Consider the following 23,748-nt stretch of genomic DNA (forward strand, 5'->3'; position numbering starts at 1 on the left):
ATCATGCAGGCGAATGCAGTGATTGGACAACATACTTTACACAGAGTTTGGAGATGTTTGACTAGTCATTACACCATGCAGGGAAATGCAGTGATTGGACAACAGACTTTACACAGAGTTTGGAAATGTTTGACTATTCATTACACCATGCAGGGGAACGTAGTGATTGAACAGCAATGTTTCCACAGAGTTTGGTGATTTTTGACTAGTCTTTACACCTTGCTGAGGAATGCAGTGATTGGACAACAGACTTTACACAGATTTTGTCTATTTTTGATTAGTCACTACACCATGCAGGGGAATGCCGTGATTGGACAACAGACTTTACACATAGTTTGGAGATTTTTGACTAGTCATTACACAATTAAGGGGAATGCAGTGAATGGACAACAGACTTTACACATAGTTTGGAAATGTTTGATTATTCATTACACCATGCAGGGGAATGCAGTGATTGAACAGCAATGTTTCCACAGAGTTTGGTGATTTTTGACTAGTCTTTACACCTTGCAGGGGAATGCAGTTATTGGACAACAGATTTATACTTAGTTTGGAGATGTTTGACTAGTCATTACACCATACAGGGGAATGCAGATATTGGACAACATACTTTACACAGAGTTTGGAAATGTTTGACTAGTCATTACACCATACAGGGGAATGCAGTGATTGAACAGCAATGTTTCCACAGAGTTTGGTGATTTTTGACTATTCATTACACCATACAGGGGAATGCAGATATTGGACAACATACTTTACACAGAGTTTGGAGATGGTTGACTAGTCATTACACCATGCAGGGGAATGCAGTGATTGGACACCAGACTTTACACAGAGTTTGGAAATGTTTGACTAGTCATTACACCATACAGGGGAATGCAGATATTGGACAACAGACTTTACACCGAGTTTGGCGATGTTTGACTAGTCATTACACCATGCAGGGGAATGCAGTAATTGGACAACATACTTTACACAGAGTTTGGAGATGGTTGACTAGTCATCACATCATGCATGGGAATGCAGTGATTGGACAACTGACTTTACACATAGTTTGGAAATGTTTGATTAGTCATTACTCCATGCAGGGGGATACAGTGATTGAACAGCAATGTTTCCACAGAGTTTGGTGATTTTTGACTAGTCTTTACACCTTGCAAGGGAATGCAGTGATTGGACAACAGACTTTACACATAGTTTGGAAATGTTTGAATATTTATTACACCATGCAGGGGAATGCAGTGATTGGACAACAGACTTTACACATAGATTGGAAATGTTTGAATATTTATTACACCATGCAGGGGAATGCAGTGATTGGACAACAGACTTTACACATAGTTTGGAGATGTTTGACTAGTCATTACACCATGCAGGGGAATGCAGATATTGGACAACAGATTTTACACATAGTTTGGAAATGTTTGATTATTCATTACACCATGCAGGGGAATGCAGTGATTGAACAGCAATGTTTCCACAGAGTTTGGTGATTTTTGACTAGTCTTTACACCATGCGGGGGAATGCAGTGATTGGATAACTGACTTTACACATAGTTTGGAGATTTTTGACTAGTCATTACACCATGCAGGGGAATGCAGTGATTGGACAACAGACTTTACACAGAGTTTGGAGATGGTTGACTAGTCATTACAACATGCAGGGAAATGCATTGATTGGACTGCAGACTTTACACAGAGTTTGTATATAATTGATGAGTCGTTACATCATGCAGGCGAATGCAGTGATTGGACAACAGACTTTACACAGAGTTTGGAAATGTTTGACTATTCATTACACCATGCAGGGGAATGCAGTGATTGGACAACTGCCTTTACACAGTAGTTGGAGATTTTTTGACTATGTATTACACCATGCAGGGGAATGCCGTGATTGGACAACAGACTTTACACATAGTTTGGAGATTTTTGACTAGTCATGACACCATGCAGGGGAATGCAGTGATTGGACAACACACTTTACACAGAGTTTGGAAATGTTTGACTAGTCATGACACCATGCAGGGGAATGCAGTGATTGGACAACAGATTTACACAACGTTTGGAGATGTTTGATTATTCATTACACCATGCAGGGGAATGCAGATATTGGACAACAGACTTTACACAGAGTTTGGCGATGTTTGATTATTCATTACACCATGCATGGGAATGCAGTGATTGGACAACTGACTTTACACATAGTTTGGAAATGTTTGATTATTCATTACACCACGCAGGGGAATGAAGTGATTGAACAGCAATGTTTCCACAGAGTTTGGTGATTTTTGACTTGTCTTTACAGCATGCAGGGGAATGCAGTGATTGGGCAAGATACTTTTCACATAGTTTGGACATTTTTGAATATTCATTACACAATGCAGGGGAATGCATTGATTGGACAGTAGACTTTACAGAGAGTTTGGATATGTTTGATGAGTCGTAACATCATGCAGGCGAATGCAATGATTGGACAACAGGCTTTACACAGAGTTTTGAGATGTTTGACTATTCATTACCCCATGCAGGGGAATGCAGTGATTGGACAACAAACTTTACACAGAGTTTGGAGATGTTTGACTAGTCATTACACCATGCAGGGAAATCCAGTGATTGTACAACAGATTTTACACAGAGTTTGGAAATGTTTGACTATTCATTACACCATGCGGGCGAATGCAGTGATTGGACAACTGACTTTACACATAGTTTGGAGATTTGTGACTAGTCATTACACCATTAAGGGGAATGCAGTGAATGGACAACAGACTTTACACAGAGTTTGGAAATGTTTGAATATTCATTAGTCCATGCAGGGGAATGCATTGATTGGACAGCAGACTTTACACAGAGTTTGGAGATGTCTGATTAGTCATTACACTATGCAGTGAATGTGGTGATGGTACAACAGATTTTACACAGAGTTTGGAAATGTTTGAATATTCATTACACCATTCAGGGGAATGCATTAATTGGACAATAGACTTTACACAGAGTTTGGATATTTTTGATGAGTCGTTACATCATGCAGGCGAATGCAGTAATTGGACAACATACTTTACACAGAGTTTGGAGATGGTTGACTAGTCATTACACCATGCAGGGGAAGGCAGTGATTGGACACCAGAGTTTACACAGAGTTTGGAAATGTTTGACTATTCATTACACCACGCAGGGGAATGCAGTGATTGGACAACTGACTTTACACATAGTTTGGAAATGTTTGAATATTTATTACACCATGCAGGGGAATGCAGTGATTGGACAACAGACTTTACACATAGATTAGAAATGTTTGAATATTTATTACACCATGCAGGGGAATGCAGTGATTGGACAACAGACTTTACACATAGTTTGGAGATGTTTGACTAGTCATTACACCATGCAGGGGAATGCAGATATTGGACAACAGACTTTACACAGAGTTTGGCGATGTTTGAATAGTCATTACACCATGCAGGGGAGTGCAGTAACTGGACAACAGACTTTACACATAGTTTGGAAATGTTTGATTATTCATTACACCATGCAGGGGAATGAAGTGATTGAACAGCAATGTTTCCACAGAGTTTGGTGATTTTTGACTTGTCTTTACAGCATGCAGGGGAATGCAGTGATTGGACAAGATACTTTTCACATAGTTTGGACATTTTTGAATATTCATTACACCATGCAGGGGAATGCATTGATTGGACAATAGACTTTACACAGAATTTGGATATTTTTGATGAGTCGTAACATCATGCAGGCGAATGCAATGATTGGACAACAGGCTTTACACAGAGTTTGGAGATGTTTGACTATTCATTACACCATGCGGGGGAATGCAGTGATTGGATAACTGACTTTACACATAGTTTGGAGATTTTTGACTAGTCATTACACCATTAAGGGGAATGCAGTGAATGGACAACAGATTTTACACAGAGTTTGGAAATGTTTGATTATTCATTACGCCATGCATGGGAATGCAGTGATTGGACAACAGACTTTACACAGAGTTTGGAGAAGGTTGACTAGTCATTACACCATGCAGGGAAATGCAGTGATTGGACTGCAGACTTTACACAGAGTTTGTATATTTTTGATGAGTCGTTACATCATGCAGGCGAATGCAGTGATTGGACAACAGACTTTACACAGAGTTTGGAAATGTTTGACTATTCATTAAACCATGCAGGGGAATGCAGTGATTGGACAACTGCCTTTACACAGTAGTTGGAGATTTTTTGACTATGTATTACACCATGCAGGGGAATGCCGTGATTGGACAACAGACTTCACACATAGTTTGGAGATTTTTGACTAGTCATGACACCATGCAGGGGAATGCAGTGATTGGACAACTGACTTTACACATAGTTTGGAAATATTTGAATATTCATTACACCATGCAGGGGAATGCAGTGATTGGACAACAGATTTATACTTAGTTTGGAGATGTTTGACTAGTCATTACACCATACAGGGGAATGCAGATATTGGACAACAGACTTTACACCGAGTTTGGCGATGTTTGACTAGTCATTACACCATGCAGGGGAATGCAGTAATTGGACAACATACTTTACACAGAGTTTGGAGATGGTTGACTAGTCATTACACAATGCAGAGGAATGCAGTGATTGGACACCAGACTTTACACAGAGTTTGGAAATGTTTGATTATTCATTACTCCATGCAGGGGAATGCAGTGATTGAACAGCAATGTTTCCACAGAGTTTGGTGATTTTTGACTAGTCTTTACACCTTGCAAGGGAATGCAGTGATTGGACAACAGACTTTACACATAGTTTGGAAATGTTTGAATATTTATTACACCATGCAGGGGAATGCAGATATTGGACAACAGACTTTACACAGAGTTTGGCGATGTCCGACTAGTCATTCCACCATGCAGGGGAATGCAGTGATTGGACAACAGACTTTACACATAGTTTGGATATGTTTGACTAGTCATTACACTATGCAGTGAATGTGGTGATTGTACAACAGATTTTACACATAGTTTGGAAATGTGTGAATATTTATTACACCATGGAGGGGAATGCATTGATTGGACAGCAGACTTTACACAGAGTTTGGTGATTTTTGACTAGTCTTTACACCTTGCAGAGGAATGCAGTGATTGGACAACAGATTTACACAAAGTTTGGAGATGTTTGAATAGTCATTACACGATGCAGGGAAATGCAGTGATTGGACAACATACTTTAAACAGAGGGTGGAAATGTTTGAATATTAATTACACCATGCAGGGGAATGCAGTGATTGAACAGCAATATTTCCACAGAGTTTGGTGATTTTTGACTAGTCTTCACACCTTGCAGGGGAATGCAGAGATTGAACAAATTACTTTCCTCAGAGTTTGGTGATTTCTGACTAGTCTTTACACCTTGCAGAGGAATGCAGTGATTGGACAACAGATTTACACAAAGTTTGGAGATGTTTGACTAGTCATTATACGATGCAGGGGAATTCAGTGATTGGACAACAGACTTTACACATAGTTTGGAAAATGTTGAATATTTATTACACCATGTAGGGGAATGTAGTGATTGGACAACACTCTTTACAATGAGTTTGGAGATTTTTGACTAGTCATTACACCTTGCAGGGGAATGCAGTGATTGGACAACAGACTTTACACAGAGTTTGAAAATGTTTGACTAGTCATTACACCATGCAGGGGAATGCATTGATTGGACAGCAGACTTTACACAGTTTGCATATTTTTGATGAGTCATTACACTATGCAGTGAATGTGGTGATTGTACAACAGATTTTACACATAGTTTGGAAATGTGTGAATATTTATTACACCATGCAGGGGAATACATTGATTGGACAGCAGACTTTACACAGAGTTTGCAGATTTTTGATGAGTCATTACACTATGCAGTGAATGTGGTGATTGTACAACAAATTTTACACAGAGTTTGGAAATGTTTGAATATTAATTACACCATGCAGGGGAATGCAGTGATTGGACAACAGACTTTACACATAGTTTGGAGATTTTTGACTAGTCAATACACCCTGCAGGGGAATGCAGTGACTGGACAACATACTTTACACAGAGTTTGGAAATGTTTGACTAGTCATTACATTTTGTAGGGGAATGCAGTGATTGGACAACAGACTTTACACATAGTTTGGACATTTTTGATTAGTCTTTACACCATGCAGGGAAATGCAGTGATTGGACAACAGACTTTACACAGAGTTTGGAAATGTTTGAATATTCATTACTCCGTGCAGGGGAATGCATTGATTGGACTGCAGACTTTACACAGAGTTTGGAGATGTTTGATGAGTCATTACACTATGCAGTGAATGTGGTGATGGTACAACAGATTTTCCACAGAGTTTGAAAACGTTTGAATATTTATTACACCATGCAGGGGAATGCATTGATTGGACAATAGTCTTTACACAGAGTTAGGAAATGTTTGATGAGTCGTAACATCATGCAGGCGAATGCAGTGATTGGACAACAGACTTTACACAGTAAATTGGAGATTTTTTACTATTTATTACACCATGCAGGGGAATGCCGTGATTGGACAACAGACTTTACACATAGTTTGGAGATTTTTGACTAGTCATGACACCATGCAGGGGAATGCAGATATTGGACAATATACTTTACACAGAGTTTGGAGATGGTTGACTAGTCATTACACCATGCAGGGGAATGCAGTGATTGGACAACAGACTTTACACATAGTTTGGAGATTTTTGACTAGTCATGACACCATGCAGGGGAATGCAGATATTGGACAATATACTTTACACAGAGTTTGGACATTTTTGATTAGTCTTTACATCATGCAGGGGAATGCAGAGATTGAACAAATGACTTTACTCAGAGTTTGGTGATTTCTGACTAGTCTTTACACCTTGCAGAGGAATGCAGTGATTGGACAACAGACTTTACACAGAGTTTGGAGATATTAGAATATTCATTACAACATGCAGGGGAATGCAGTGATTAGACAACAACTTTACACGTAGTTTCGAGATTTTTTATTAGTCTTTACACATAGCTGAGAAATGCAGTGATTGGACAACAGACTTTACACAGATTTTGTCTATTTTTGATTAGTCATTACACCATGCAGGGGAATGCCGTGATTGGACAACAGACTTTACACATAGTTTGGAGATTTTTGACTAGTCATTACACAATTAAGGGGAATGCAGTGATTGGACAACAGACTTTACACAGAGTTTGGAAATGTTTGATTATTCATTACACCCTGCAGGGGAATGCAGAGATTGGACAAATGACTTTACTCAGAGTTTTGTGATTTCTGACTAGTCTTTACACCTTGCAGAGGAATGCAGTGATTGGACAACAGATTTACACAAAGTTTGGAGATGTTTAAATATGTATTACACGATGCAGGGGAATGTAGTGATTGGACAACAGACTTTACACAGAGTTTGGATATTTTTGACTAGTCATTACACCTTGCAGGGGAATGCAGTGATTGGACAACATACTTTACACAGAGTTTGGAGATGGTTGACTAGTCATTACACCATGCAGGGGAATGCAGTGATTGGACAACAGACTTTACACAGAGTTTGGAGATGGTTGACTAGTCATTACACCATGCAGGGGAATGCAGATATTGGACCACAGACTTTACACAGAGTTTGGCGATGTTTGACTATTCATTACACCATGCAGGGGAATGCAGTGATTGGACAACATACTTTACACAGAGTTTGGAGATGGTTGACTAGTCATTACACCATGCAGGGCAATGCAGTGATTGGACAACAGACTTTACACAGAGTTTGGAGATTTTTGACTAGTCATTACACAATTAAGGGGAATGCAGTGATTGGACAACAGACTTTACACAGAGTTTGAAAATGTTTGATTATCCATTACACCTTGCAGGGGAATGCAGAGATTGGACAAATGACTTTACTCAGAGTTTTGTGATTTCTGACTTGTCTTTACACCTTGCAGAAGAATGCAGTGATTGGACAACAGACTTTACACAAAGTTTGGAGATGTTTGAATATTTATTACACGATGCAGGGGAATGTAGTGATTGGACAACAGATTTATACTTAGTTTGGAGATTTTTGACTAGTCATTACACCTTGCAGGGGAATGCAGTGATTGGACAACAGATTTACACAAAGTTTGGAGATGTTTGACTAGTCATTACACGATGTAGGGGAATGCAGTGATTGGACAACACATTTTACACAGAGTTTGTCTATTTTTGAATAGTCATTACACCATGCAGGGGAATGCAGTGATTGGACAACAAACTTTACACAGAGTTGGGAAGATTCTCGACAAGTCTTTCCGTAGTGCAGAGGAATGCAGTGATTGGACAACAAACTTTACACAGAGTTTGGAAATGTTTGACTATTCATTACACCATGCAGGGGAATGCAGTGATTGGACAACATACTTTACACACAGTTTGGAGATGTTAGACTAGTCATTACACCATGCAGGGGAATGCAGTGATTGGACAACAAACTTTACACAGAGGTTGGTGATTTTTGTCTAGCCATTACACCATGCAGGGGAATGCAGTGATTTTACAACATACTTTACATAGAGTTTGGAGATGTTTGACTAGTCATTACACCATGCAGGGGAATGCAGTGATTGGACAACATACTTTACACACAGTTTGGAGATGTTTGACTAGTCATTACACCATGCAGGGGAATGCAGTGATTGGACAACATACTTTACACAGAGTTTGGTGATTGTTTACTGGTCTTTACACCTTGCTGGGGAATGCAGTGATTGGACAACAGACTTTACACAGAGTTTGTCGATTTTTGACGAGTCATTACACCATGCAGGGGAATGCAGTGATTGGACAACAGACTTCACACAGAGTTTGGAAATGTTTGAATATGTATTACACCATGCAGGGGAATGCAGTGATTGGACAATAGACTTTACACATAGTGTGGATGTGTTTGATAAGTCATTACACCATACAGGGGAATGCAGTGATTGGACAACAATCTTTACACAGAGTTTGGAAATGTTTTAATATTTATTACACCATGCAGGGGAATGCAGTGATTGGACAACAGACTTACACAAAGTTTGGAAATGTTTGAATATTCATTACACCATGCAGGGGAATGCATTGATTGCACAATAGACTTTACACAGAGTTTGGATATGTTTGATGAGCCTTTACAACTTGCTGGAGAATACGGTGATTGGACAACTGACTTCACACAGAGTTTTTAGATTTTTGACTATTCATTACACCATGCAGGGGAATGAAGTTATTGAACAGCGAAGTTTGCACAGAGTTTGTCTATTTTTGAATTGTCATTACACCATGCAGGGGAATGCAGTGATTGGACAACAGACTTTACACAGAGTTTGTCTATTTTTTAATAGTCATTACACCATGCAGGGGAATGCAGTGATTGGACAACAAACTTTACACAGAGTTGGGAAGATTCTTGACAAGTCTTTCCGTAGTGCAGAGGAATGCAGTGATTGGACAACAAACTTCACACAGAGTTTGGAAATGTTTGAATATTTATTACACCATGCAGGGGAATGCATTGATTGGACAACAGACGTTACACAGAGTTTGTCTATTTTTGAATAGTCATTACACCATGCAGTGATTGGACAACAGACTTTACACAGAGTTTGGTGATTTTTCTAGCCATTACACCATGCAGGGGAATGCAGTGATTTTACAACATACTTTACACAGAGTTTGCAGATGTTTGACTAGTCATTACACCATGCAGGGGAATGCAGTGATTGGACAACATACTTTACACAGAGTTTGGAGATGTTTGACTAGTCATTACACCATGCAGGCGAATGCAGTGATTGGACAACAGACTTTACACAGAGTTTGGGGATTTTTGACTCGTCTTTACACCCCGCTGGAGAATGCAGTGATTGGACAACAGACTTTACACACAGTTGGGAAGATTCTTGACAAGTCTTTCCGTAGTGCAGAGGAATGCAGTGATTTGACAACAAACTTTACACAGAGTTTGGAAATGTTTGAATATTTATTACACCATGCAGGGGAATGCAGTGATTGGACAACAGACTTTACACAGAGTTTGGAGATGTTTGACTAGTCATTACACCATGCAGGGGAATGCAGTGATTGGACAACAGACTTTACACAGAGTTTGGGGATTTTTGACTCGTCTTTACACCCTGCTGGAGAATGCAGTGATTGGACAACAGACTTTACACACAGTTGGGAAGATTCTTGACAAGTCTTTCCGTAGTGCAGAGGAATGCAGTGATTGGACACAAACTTTACACAGAGTTTGGAAATGTTTGAATATTTATTACACCATGCAGGGGAATGCAGTGATTGGACAACAGACTTTACACATAGTTTGGTGATTTTTGACTGGTCTTTACACCTTGCTGGGGAATGCAGTGATTGGATAACAGACTTTACACAGAGTTTGGAGATGTTTGACTAGTCATTACACCGTGCAGGGGAATGCAGTGATTGGACAACAGACTTTACACAGAGTTTGGAGATGTTTGACTAGTCATTACACCATGCAGGGGAATGCAGTGATTGGACAACAGAGTTTGGAGATGTTTGATGAGTCATTACAACATGCAGGGGAATGCAGTGATTGGACAACATACTTTACACAGAGTTTGGAGATGTTAGGGGGGATTTGCTATTGCTTGCTCTGGTTCTTTAAATTTTCATCATGTTTCAGAAAATAGTTGTTCTTAGTCACACATAGTTTGAATTCATGGTGAAGTTGTTCATGACAAATCAAGGAGAAACATGGGATACCTTTCCGTAACAAACTGATTTCATCCTCATGAAAATTCCCATGTCTGCTGGTACTGGTAATCCTTCTAAGAAAACAGAGACATTTCTGTCCTCCTAATTTAATTGTTTTTCTTCTTCCCCCTTCTTTTCCCTCACTCCGTCGAGCACCTGTTTAAAGGCGCTGTCCTTTCGACTTTGTTATTTTTCATTTACTTGTGCCCCCAGGTTTTTCAATCATACATCCATTACTAAGCAAACAAATAAGTTCTGGGCCTATGCAGCAGACACAAATATAGATGAGTTATGAGATTTAAAGCAGGAGAAGGCAGCTTTGGACTGTAATACACAACATCTGCGGCGGACAGCAGTCACACAACACAGAGCGTCCCGCAAACTCCTCCAGCCTGTCATCTCCCACCCCAGTCATGCTGTGTGTTATACGTGTTATATAAATCGAGAAGAGAGGAGAGGAAGAATTAACTGATTGTTATTAACCGTTCATGTGCTCATCTTATGATTTATGGAGCCCAAAGTGGCACCGGGTTGAATTGTCACGCTGGATTTCCAGGTGCATCCGTCATGTGGTTTTGGCAGCTTGTTGTTTCTTGAGTTCAGATATTTTAGCGTATGGGCCCTAACATGGGCTGTGTCCCAAATTGTGCCCAATTCCCTATATAGTGCACAATTTTTTTACCAAAGCCCATGCCGCCAGTTCCCTCCGAACAAAGCTGCCCTCACTCAGTACAGTACACCTCTTGAACGCTCCCGTCCTCTCTTCCCCCACTCTCTTCCTCTTCCCTCCTCACCTCCTCCGCTCCCCCCGAAACATCTGCACATCTGTTTTTTATTCCCCGGAATCTCAGAAGACTTAAACACATTAAACACTGGCACAAGCGCAGTCTCACCCCAGCACTTAAAACAGCGCTTAGGTGACTTAAAAGGCAGAGGCGAGAATTATAGAAAATGAAGTGTCACTGAAAAAAAAAAAAATCGCCTGAGATTACCACCAATTACACTTAATCATGCACCGCACCAGGACATCTGCTGATCAGATGCAGCAGTACTATTGTCCATAGAGACTATAGAGAGCGAGAGCGAGAGAGAGAGAGAGATCAGATAGACGAAGAACAGAGAGACACAGAGAGAGAGAGAGAGAGAAAGAGAGAGAAGAGACTGTGAAAGAAGGAGAAAGAGACCGAGACCAAAAGAGAGACAGACAATCAGAATCTGGATCCTATCGTAAGAATGATAGAATGATAGAATTCAGAATGATAGCACGTGATGTGATACGATGATGTGATTGAATATCAGGTTATTCTGAGTGTAGAATGCATTGAGGAAAACAATACAGGACATGCAAATCTGGAGATAATAGTCACTGTTTTTGTGGGGTTAGCTATGCTCTTTCTTTGTTAGAGACATGTGGGATGTTCTGTTTTATTAGTCATTTATTAGTCATTCAGATAGAGAGGGAGTTAGCCAAAGCACAAACTGATTTATCTCAACATGACTCTCTGATGATTTTCCCCTTTGGCAACAAGAGTACAGCCGTACTGTACACATGTGTATACCAAATGGCACCTTATTCCCTTTAGTGCACCGCTTCTTGCCAGGGCCCATAGTGCTCTGGTCCAAAGTAGTGCACTATATGGGAATAGGTTGCCATTTGGGATACAGATGTGGCACTCATATGAAAATACGTGTTTTTCTAAAACCAGATCGACGTCAACGAGTCGAAAGAGAGAGCCTGACATTTGTTCTGGTTAATTGTATTTGTTGCCTGTCTTGTCTCTTTATCTCTAAATGCAGAACTGGATTCATTCATCCATGGAAATAGTTTGTAAGGGCTTTCCATTTGTGGTTTTCGATGCATCTGATTTTTTTTATGGCTTTGCTTTGTGTTCTCGAGGGGGTTTGAAACGGAGGAAGCATGACAAATGGATGACCTAAGAGCACTGAATCAATAGGGAGTGATTGGAACCTCATTTATCGCCTTGACACAAGCCATAAAAAAGAATCACATATGTCCCTCAATAGAAGTTCTCCAGTAACCACATATATCCATTTATAATTACCCCATGTCTGCATCTATAGTTTATGTGTTCGTTCATGTGTAATAGAGAGATATTCTTCTCATCTAATCTCACTATCTCCCCCCGTGGGGAATAGTGAGCTCAACCGTTTCTAATCATCCCGCAATGATAGTAATAGATCTATAACCATGATATCAAACAGGGTAATTTCCTGTGGTCCTGTTCCACAAGTTGTTTTTCTGGGAGGTGTGTAAGAACAAGAAGGGGGGTGGATAACAATAGAGGCCTTCTTCTGGGCTTCATCTCGGCTCTCTCTGGTTGCGGATGCTGACATCAGTGGGTGTTTGTAAGGATGGGCCAAAAGCACATCTGTACATGGTCTTGATAGAGCAGCACAGTTGCCCGCGGTGATTCTGGCAGCGGCCTGTAACGAGTCTCTCCCTGATCCCACACCCTGAGATTGTCACCTCTAATTGGATCTGAACGCTTGCAAGTGTGCATATCATTATCAGAGCAACCAATGACCCCCCCCCCCCCCCCCCCCACCCCGCCCCCCCCTCTTCTTCAAAACGATTTAACTTACAAAATACATGACTGAAATCATGGAGTTCATTTCAGCTCACACTTTGGAGAGAATTGGGGAAAAAAGAAGCCCTAAATGGTTCCTTAGAGACCACCCGTGACCACTCTTACAGGACCTAACCGCAACATGACCAGTCAGCACTGATCTGACCCCTGCGTGTTCCCATCACTGTGTCAGCGCAACAATGGACCTCTCTCTCACCCTCCCTCCATCTCTCGCTCGATCTCTGTCACCGGCTCTGTGTGTCTTCCATTTCACCTCGGTCCCAGGTGCTTCCACTGGCTTCCACCTCCTGATCAAGCCAGCCCTAACACACAATGAAATACTCGCAATGTTGAATTACCATGGCATATTCAATATAAACTGAATTTACGATTGGTTTCCTTCCAAGCCACCATATGTTGAGAAGCCTGTTTCTCCTCCTAGCCTGAGCATGACTGATTCTGTTAATGTAGCAAAGCTTTCAGCCGGGCGTTCAGTCTGTATGCTTTATGGAATATAGAACAACTATAGGACTTTAGTACAGACACAGTGACTGGAGTGGAGTCACCCTGGTTTATTGTAGAAGAGTGACTGTTCTAATCTAGATCTAAAGACAGACTAGTTATATGGTGTAGTCTAGGTGAGACCTGATCAGGAAAAACTCCTTGTCCTACCAATTTCCTATAACTAGGGCCAGTTTTTCCTGATGATATACCCTAGCCAGCTCCTACCTCCTCAACCTGGTCTCAGTGTCCTAATCATCTCCATACAGTTTAGGCTCCTCTCGCAACCTGGTCTCAAAGCATTTCATATTATTCCGTACGTAAATCCAGAACACCCCATTTTTGAGTAGGATATGTTATGTTTCGTATGTTATTTATTAATTTATCGATTCCATCACCCATTTTGTATATGTTATGAATAACAATTTGTTTTATATGTTACAAATTTTCTACATTTACAATATGTTACGAATTTTCTAAACATGGAAGATGTTACGAGTTTGCTAAATGTATGATATGTTACAAATTCTGTCTAGATGGCTAATATTAGCTAGCTGGCTAACGTTACCTAGGCTAAGGGTTAGGATTGGGGGTTAGAGTTAAGTTTAGGAGTTATGGTTAAGGTTAGGGTTAGGGGAAGGGTTAGCTAACATGCTAAGTAGTTGCAAAGCAACTAAAAGTAGTAAGTAGTTGAAAAGTTGCTAATTTTCTAAAATGCCTTAGTTGTCCGTGATGAGATTCGAATTCGCAACCTTCATTTTTGCCTTAAGTAACCATCTGTCTTATGTAACCATACCAAACGTAACATACTAATTTGAGTGTCCCAGATGTACTTTTACTATGTTACGTCTAGTTTATGAGACCAGCCTGAGCTTGTAGCCCCAAACTAGCACCTCCAGTGTGTCTTCTCCTTTCCCCAATGTCCTCTCCTTATGCTCCAACATCTCCTCTATACCTCACTATTTCCTGATCCGGAGCCATGTTCCTCCTCTCATCCTCTCCTTCGTAGAGATGTACTGTATCTCTTGGAGTGCCAGGTCAAAGGTCATTGCTCAGAGAGGCAACTTCAAAGATTGCCAAACACACCGTAGCAAAGCTTGAAACAATTGTTTCTATTTGAATTTTTTACATTTTTTATTTTACTATGCAAGTCAGTTAAGAACAAATTCTTATTTTCAATGACTGCCTTGTTCAGGGGCAGAACGACAGATTTTTACCTTGTCAGCTCGGGGATTCGATCTTGCAACCTTCCGGTTACTAGTCCAATGCTCTAACCACTAGGTTACCTGCCACCCCAATCTCTGTAAACCGAAGAAATCATAGGTAATCACTCCACTTTTGGGTGTTTGCGCAGCTTTGCCTTGATTTACATAAAGTACTTTCTACTGGCAAACAGCAACTGTTTCCAAACAGGGAAACAGAGAATGCCTCTTCTGAAGTGCATTGTATTTTATTTGGCTTGATTGTGTGGCTCAATCTGTTTTGCCTGGGTATATGTTGCATTTCATTGTTCATTGTACCTGATCCGAACATAAGCTACATCTTAAAGACATACCGTACAGAAAATAGTATATGGTATGGTTAGACCATAGTCTTTATGCTGTTCTCACTTTGGCTGTGTATTTTATAGGGTGCTTGGAAGTGCATATACTAATACAGTTGTAGGATCTTAATTTGATGCAAAAATGCAAACTTGAAGTGTATTTCAGTTTTTAAAAGGCTTCTAAAGTTGGTCATTTCCACTTGAGTGGCGCAGTGGTCTAAGGCACTGCATCGCAGTACTAGCTGTGCCACTAGAGATCCTGCTTCGAGTCCAGGCTCTGTCGCAGCCGGCCGTGACCGGCACCACCCATGGGGCGGTGCTCAATTGGCCCATCGTTGTCCGGGTTAGGTGAGGGTTTGGCCTGCAGGGATGGTCTTGTGCCATCGCGCACTAGCGACTCCTGTGGCGGGCCGGGCGCAATGCACGCTGACACGGTCGCCAGGTGCACAGTGTTTTCGCCGATACATTGGTGAGGCTTGCTTCCGGGTTAAGCGGGCATTGTGTCAAGAAGCAGTGCGGCTTGGCTGGGTTGTGTTTCGGAGGATGCATGACTCTCGACCTTCGCCTCTCCCAAGTCCGTACGGGAGTTGCAGCAATGGGACAAGACTGTATCTACCAATTGGATACCACGAAATTAGGGAGAACCATTCTAAAAGAAAAAAAGACATGTCAGACTTGATTTGCCCAAAATGAAAAATGTATCAACCCCTACAAAAATGTCCATGAATTATAATCGACATAATAATTCACATTTCTGGGTACTGCAGGATTATTTTCCCGCTGTAGCAGAGTGGCTCAAATCAAGATCCTACATCTGTATTCACTCTTTAAAACAGGTGTGCGTGTGCACCTGTGTGTGACTGCACATAGTGAAAGGTTACATACGGTCAAAGCCATGGTATACACGCATTTGAATTCTCTACCCTGACTCATGTCACCATTGGCCGTCCTGATCGAATCACTCTTATTCCAGATGAGGCAAGAAATACTTGGCCGTCAATCAACAGGCCTTGAAGTTTTCATACACAAACACAGTTGGATATGCTAACTGTGGAAACGCGCAGCCAAAAAGAAAAAAAAGAAGAGGCAGAACGCTCCAGAACTTTATAAACAGAACCATTTGTATTCCTTGAAAACAGAACAGAGCTGAAAGAGTTCTTGCCTTCTGTTTATGGCTCTGAGTGAAACCAGCATGCCTCTCAAAGTCCCTCAGCGAGCGACACTGCAGTGTTTGCACTGACTTTCTATACCTCTCCCCTCTCGCTCTCTATGCATCACCTCTCCCTCTCGCCACCTCTCCCCTAGTCTCTTTTTCTCTTTCCAATGCCAATCACGCATCTCCACCTTAACTTATTTTTCTATGACTTCTTCACAACGTCTCCCTCCCTCCTTCTCTCTCGCTGACTACACCTTGTTTTAAAAAAAAAACTTTCTCAGCCTGTTACTTTATCCTCGTCTTTTTGTTTTCTCTATCCTCATGCCTTCCTCCTCCATCTCTTTTTCCTTTGATTCCTTTATATCACTTAAGGAGTGTTTGGGTGCCTGCATTGATAATAGCTCAAGAGATGTGATAACATTGTCAATAACATCATTATGAGCAAATTCAATTTGAGAAATTGAGTTAGGGAGGTTGGAGCAGGGACATGTGGCCTCCTACACACGAACGAGCATCGGGGGTATTGTCTTTCCTTCTGGAAATATTTCGACATACACAGCCCCCCCTTCACTCACTTTCATGTGTCAAATTTCAGATTTCTAGTCATATTCTGATATGTTTTATGGAAACATTTTGTTAGACACACTAAAAGCCCCCCAAAAAGCTTTTCTTGGTTATATTCATGTCATGTGGTGCTAAATATATAGATTGTTTATGCTAGTGGTTCAGCATACTCTCTCACAATTTCAACACAAATACATTTCCTGTAATCGAATTAGAATTACCCAGCTGACAGAAGAGCATTTGGAACATTCATCAATGCAAACAATTAGCTAATTTCTCGCTCTTGTTTAGTTTCCCCACATTACTAATAATATCAATGAGATTCACACTATAAAGTGTTATTGTCTACACACTGAAGAAGGCTGTTAAGCCAACAAGTCTGTATATGCTAACTGGATGTAGTAAAAAATTATATAATAATTTAAAAATGATGAAGTAAGCTTTATGCAATCTTTTTGAGTACGGCCCCATCACACGTTTTTGCTTATCTGTACACAGTTCAACAAGCATTTACACAAGTCTAATCTTTTGACGTCATCAGCTTTTAAAGGTCACCAAAGAGCACAAAACCACTCCATATATCAACGGATCCACAAACTCGAAGCCAGCGATTGTTCTCGAGAGATCGATCGTAATTTGATACAATTTCAACATGTCACTGATGGAAGCGTCTCAGAGGAGATCTGTTGCACTCTATGGCAGTTATTAATCTCTCTGTTCTGTCGTTAGAGTAGCGAAACAGGCTAACAGAGCCAACTTCCAGCTAGAGATCCAGAGAGGGACTCTGAGGGGTTATAGTGCTGTCATTGTCATCATAAGTTTGTATTTATTGGTGTTGTGTGTGTTTGCTTGTGCAAACAAACTTCCCCGTTGGGAGTGAATAAAATCGGATCTTATTTTTGGGACTTTGAGGGTTACAGACAGTGTTGTCATTTTCATCCCTTCTCTTTCCCTTTTCCAGTGAACGGCAGTTGCAGCGGTGCCTACTGCCCAGAGAAGGAGAGTGGGCCAGAGCTGGGGGGCAGTGAGGGCGCACTGATGCGCTGTGGGCAGAGTCTGGCGGTGCCGGTGCCACCAGGGAGCCAGCCAGGTCCAGTGGGTCATTACCACAGTGTCCACTGTGAGCGGCCCACACCCACACACAACCTTCATCTGCAGGATAGCCAGCAGCAGCAGGCTGAAGCCAGGTAAGAACGACAGACAGGTTCTGACAAGAACACCGGCAACATAGGGGTCAGTACAGGACCGAAACAGTATAGCTGTCTGTCGATTGTTTCTGTTGATCAGATTGTTTGTATTTTTGAAACACCTGAAATTATGTTAGCAGTACACATTATACTATTGTATTAACACTAATAACATTATCATACTGATAAAATGAACAGTAATCATTCTATGCAGGTAATGGTATTGATAATAATCCCCATATAAATGCGTACTTTATCTGTCAAATGTAATTACCTATAGCATGTAATGACATTTCTCATAGAGGAGGCAGAAAAAGACTCCTATCACCCTCTCTGGCCTCTATACACTCCTAAGTGCTTCTGGACAGACATTCAATTCTCCCATATTGTCTCTGAATGCCATCGCTGCAGCCAAACAGGAAATAGCGCTCATGAAAGAAAGGGGGGGGGCACTCTCTCTCTCTCACCCACTCTTTATTGACTACGAAAAAGTCAGTCTCTGGCTCTATCTAGCACTTTTCCCCAGTGTGCGTCGAGAGAGAGAGAGAGAGAGAGAGAGAGAGAGAGAGAGAGAGAGAGAGAGAGGAGAGAGAGAGAGAGAGAGAGAGAGAGAGAGAGGAGAGAGAGAGAGAGAGAGAGAGAGAGAGGAGAGAGAGAGAGAGGAGAGAGAGAGAGAGATGAGAGAGAGAGGAGAGAGAGGATGAGAGAGAGAGAGAGAGAGGAGAGAGAGAGAGAGAGAGAGAGAGAGAGAGAGAGAGAGAGAGAGAGAGAGAGAGAGAGGAGGAGAGAGAGAGAGAGAGATGAGAGAGAGGAGAAGGAGGAGAGAGAGAGAGAGAGAGAGAGAGAGAGAACAAAGACAATTCCTTCATGGAGACAGGAGAGAGAGAAAGAGGGGCCTTCTCACATCACTCAAGAGCTTTGCACAAAATCCATAATGAGCGAACTGACAGGAATTATTATGTAGGACATCACAGCGACGCATGGAGAAATACGACCTGGCTCCCCATTCACCGGGGGCAAGATTCCCACCATAATACACAGTATTGTAAACGCTGACCCTTCACAGGCCGCCATTATGCCAACAAACCAGGTGACTCCTATTTATCCCAACATGTAGGCTTAGGTTTAACCCCTTTGTGTCATCAAAGCCTGTCAGACTATTGACACACAAGAAGTCTCATCCATCGCCTCTCCTTCTGTCCTCTCTATCTGCCGCTCTCCTATTCTTAGCCATAAATGCCCATTCATAACTGCTCACAGGGCTCAAGGTCCCCTTTCATTTATTCATGAAATCACTCCCGGATCATCTGCTGCTGGCGGATGCTGCCCTGTTTTGAAAGGGACACCACAAGTCACTAACTAACCTTCCGTTTCTCTCTGAAAGTTCTCTGGCTGTGTGAAGTGGATGTTAGACCCCCTGACTAAGACTTTTAGTTCTGTGGGGGCTCTCTGGGGTGAGATGTTATTTTAGTAGCTAGAGAAAGAAAGCAAGGGAGAGCAGAGAAAGAGAGAGAGGGGGAGAGAGAGAGAGCCCACTCTAGGCTAGGTCTGCAGCTCACAGCCTTGCTGTTGTGCGAGGACTGAAAGCTGCGGCATGTGGGAAGGATGACTTGGCAGGACCCAGACAGCCGTGGCCTTTATCTATCAACAGCGGGCGGCTAATAGTGCTCATATTCTCCCCTGTGTTGTCCTAATAGCCTCGCTCTGTTCAGATTCCCTGCCGTGTGTTTTTCCCCTCTACAGGTCCTCTGCCTTCCAGAGATCCCTGGTCTCTCCCGACCCAGGCTGCGGAAGCTCCAACGGGGCCAGGGCACTTCCTCTCTCCTATCCCATCAAACAGGAGGCATCCATGGGCTACAACATCTCACAGGGACCAGGGGTCCCCACCACAATCCAGGGTGCCTTCCAGAACAGCAGGGGAAACATGGGGGTCCGGCGGGGGGGGATGGAGGGACTTCTCGGCGGCAGCGGCGGCGGCAGTGGCTTAGGCAGTGCTCTATCGGCAGACTCGGCGTACCCGTTTAATAATGAAGATGGCTCCTCCCCGCTGTCTTTGTCCCCAAGCGGCTCCCGTCATTCAGCGAGGCTGCTCACTACTAGCAGCCTGAAGAGACGCTGCCTGTCCCTGGCTTCCCAGTCCGCCGCTGCCAGCAGTAACGCTAGCGCCGTCGCGAACGCCGTCACCGCCGCCACCGAGGGGATCGATATCACTGCCATTATCTGCTCCTCCCAGATGTCCGTGGTGGCCTGTGTCAACGGGCTCCGGACAAACCCCTCACCCCAGCCCAGCGGCGGCTTCTCCTCCCGGGCTGGCCCCCACAAGCCCCCACCCCCCCAGCAGTGCAGCAGCCCCCAGCAGCCCCTCTCGCAGGAGAGTTGTCAGCTGCCCTCGCCTGCCGCCTGCCTTCTGTCCCTCTCCTCGGGCTCCTCCTTGGGCTCCTCCTCCTCCTCCGTGTCGTCTCTGGACCCGGAGCAGCAGAACCAGGGACTGTGTGAGGAGCCCGGCTCCATGCACCCGGGGGGTGGAGGAGGAGGAGGAGGAGGAGCAGGCGCCGATGGGCTGAGTCTGCTGATGAGTGGGGCCTTGATGACGGGAGGCCTGCTTGGGAACGTGTCTATGCTGGAGGGCTGTCAGAGGGCTGGTGGAGGAGCTCTGAAACAGGAGCCTCTAGATGACTTCTCTCCCAGCGAGGAGGAGCTCTTTCAGCACCACTACCACCATCACCACCATTATAACCACCTGACTGGCCGCACTGCTGCCAGCCACCTCCGTCCTCATCCCCACCACCCTGCCCCCCCGCGGCCCTCCATGCCCCCACCCTACCACCTGCACCAGTACGGGGGCCCAAGCCCGGGGGGCTTGTTGCACCTCCAGAACCAGCCCACATCATCTTCATCCTCTGTCCTCTCGGGCCTCAAGACATCGAGCCCCGTCGGGGGAGAGGACGGTGGGCCGCTCAGCGACAAGCAGGTTTGCCGCTGGATTGACTGCAGTGTGGCGTACGAGCAGCAGGAGGAGCTGGTGAGGCACATCGAGAAGGTGCACATCGACCAGCGTAAAGGGGAGGATTTCACCTGCTTCTGGGCCGGCTGCATTCGCCGCTACAAGCCCTTCAACGCCCGCTACAAACTCCTCATCCACATGAGGGTCCACTCGGGAGAGAAGCCCAACAAGTGTATGGTGAGTCCCTCTCCCCACCATAGAAATATAATTCATTGAACGGAAATCCCCATTCAAGTAAACGTTATGGGTGTGCCGGCGGCCATATTGAATGTACCCATGCCGTTCTAGTAATTCCCCACCCTGAGTAGAGAACCAAGCCATTACGGTTGGTGTCGGCAGCCAATGGTGTTCACAGCCCACTTTTCTGAATGGAAGCCATTTTTTATGGTCCATTGTACTGTAGGTTACATTTCTTGTTTCCACAGTATATTTTTACTGTGTGAAATTAACACTTCCCAGCTTGTGCAACCAGTTTGATTGTATCCCTGCATATGACTTTTTCTAGTTTCCACAGAGCAGGCCAAGAGAGCATTTATTTAAACATACATTTTGGAGCTGCTGTGTACAGTACATGTGTAAAACATGAACATGTGAAGTTGATGGTAGATTAGTTCCTAATACAGTATATCCCTTATTTGGTATTTCATTGAAATTGGTTGGTGTCCAACCAAAATACGTGCAGTGTGAAGGTGATAGAAGTCAAAAAATTTTTTTTAATATACTCAGAGACTGATGGTCAATTGTAATTCAAGGAAACATCTACATCAATAAGATGCATTGTTTCCAAAAGCAAGACTGATTTTTCATTGCAAAGGTTTTTTTCAATGATAAAATCAGAATCGTTTTTTTTATTGAAAATGGATACATTTGTAGTCACAGTATTTTTTTGGGCGGAATGTTTGAAGCACACATTTTCCATTGAAGAAAAGCGTTATAATTGAAGCAGTGTCGCTCGTTGCTGTATAAATAGCTTTGTGGTTGTATTCTTTACAGGTAAAACTCTCCAATTCCACAAGTCAACACACCAATCAACGTCAAACTGTCACTCCCCAGCATCCCTTAGCAAATGGAAAAAGCCCTCCAACCTAGAGAAGGATTTAGTCCAAATACACAATAGTCCACAATTTGTGTAGGGCGATGTCATGTTTATTTTCTCTCGCTTTGCCGTTTTTTAAGAAGGGATTCAGATCATGAAAAACTAACACATCTGGTTAACATAACCAAACAATGCATACACTTGATCCCTTTACATGGAAGGTTTAAATGTTTAGCTGTCCCACAAGTATTAAGTGAACTGGCTTTTTTTAATCCAAAACAAACACAGGGAAATATGTAGTAGTCTAGTGGAAGAAGAGGCTACGAAGCAGAGGGATGGATGGTAAAATATCTCGTCTTGCTCAATTCAGAGTTTCACCCAACCCCTGTCAGAAATGTTCTTCCTCGTTCTAGGAAAACCATCCAAAATAGAATTATCATTGTGCAATACGATCGTAGCCTAACACCACAAAAATACCTATTTTATTTCTATTTATGTTTTATGAAATCCAGGCGATATATAAAAAAAGGGAATAATATTTGGTATAATTTACTGGCTACTCATTATTGGGAAAGTGTGAAACCTGGCGAGCGTTATAAGGAAGTGTTAAATGAGATGCAGTTTAAGTGGCTATGTGTTAAAGTGACACTTAACACTGCTTTACATTGTTAGCTACATTTTATAGGAATTTTGACATGAATGTGTAGTGGAGTATTTGAATGTATAATGAGCGCTGGAAGTTACTGGAAGTTCCTCAGAGCCGTCATTCATTAGTGCGTGTGCATGTTGTAGCTCAAAATGTGCTCAGGCTGTGAATCTTCTCTCAACTCTGTGCTGTTTTTCATGCAAATTCTGGGAATTCTAGGGAGTTCTGGGAACAAATTCCCTGTGTTTTGGTCCAGCTGTTGGTTTCGTTTTTTTTTCAGAGAGTGTTGTATATACGTTAAACACTCACATTTCTTCTTCTCTTGTGACTGTTCATGCCAGTATAACCTGAGTGTGTCTCGAACTCTGCCCCTGTGGTCAGTTTGGTGCCACGTAGGACAGGAAGGGAAATAGACGGCGTGTGTGTTTGTGTGTGTCTGTATGTGTACGTACTGTACTACATGTATGCATAAATGTATGTGTGTGTTTGTGTGGGGAGATGCTTACCAGATGCTAACACTAGAACAATTCGCCTCAGTGTAATGGAACTGCTGGACTCTATCTCGGGACGGGAGGCAGTGTGTGTGCGGGTCCAAGCTACACATCACAGCCTCCCAATCACTCAGACCTCAGCAAGGCCTCAAACACACATACACTCGCACACACACACGCGCACACACACACACACACACACACACACACACACACACACACACACA

The 23,748-nt window shown here is 42.7% G+C and overlaps 1 protein-coding gene across 1 annotated transcript in view; it reads left to right on the top strand.

Moving 5' to 3' along the window:
* Positions 1-23,748, top strand: part of LOC129869342 (zinc finger protein GLIS1-like) — a 158,630-nt gene that overhangs the window by 90,279 nt on the left and 44,603 nt on the right. The window contains exons 3-4 of the mRNA XM_055943675.1: positions 18,119-18,344; positions 20,088-21,525. Of these exons, the coding sequence (XP_055799650.1) occupies positions 18,119-18,344; positions 20,088-21,525 (1,664 nt within the window). The remainder of the gene's footprint in view (positions 1-18,118; positions 18,345-20,087; positions 21,526-23,748) is intronic.

The sequence above is a fragment of the Salvelinus fontinalis genome, chromosome 14 (genome assembly GCF_029448725.1).
Source record: "Salvelinus fontinalis isolate EN_2023a chromosome 14, ASM2944872v1, whole genome shotgun sequence".
Classification (NCBI taxonomy): domain Eukaryota; kingdom Metazoa; phylum Chordata; class Actinopteri; order Salmoniformes; family Salmonidae; genus Salvelinus; species Salvelinus fontinalis.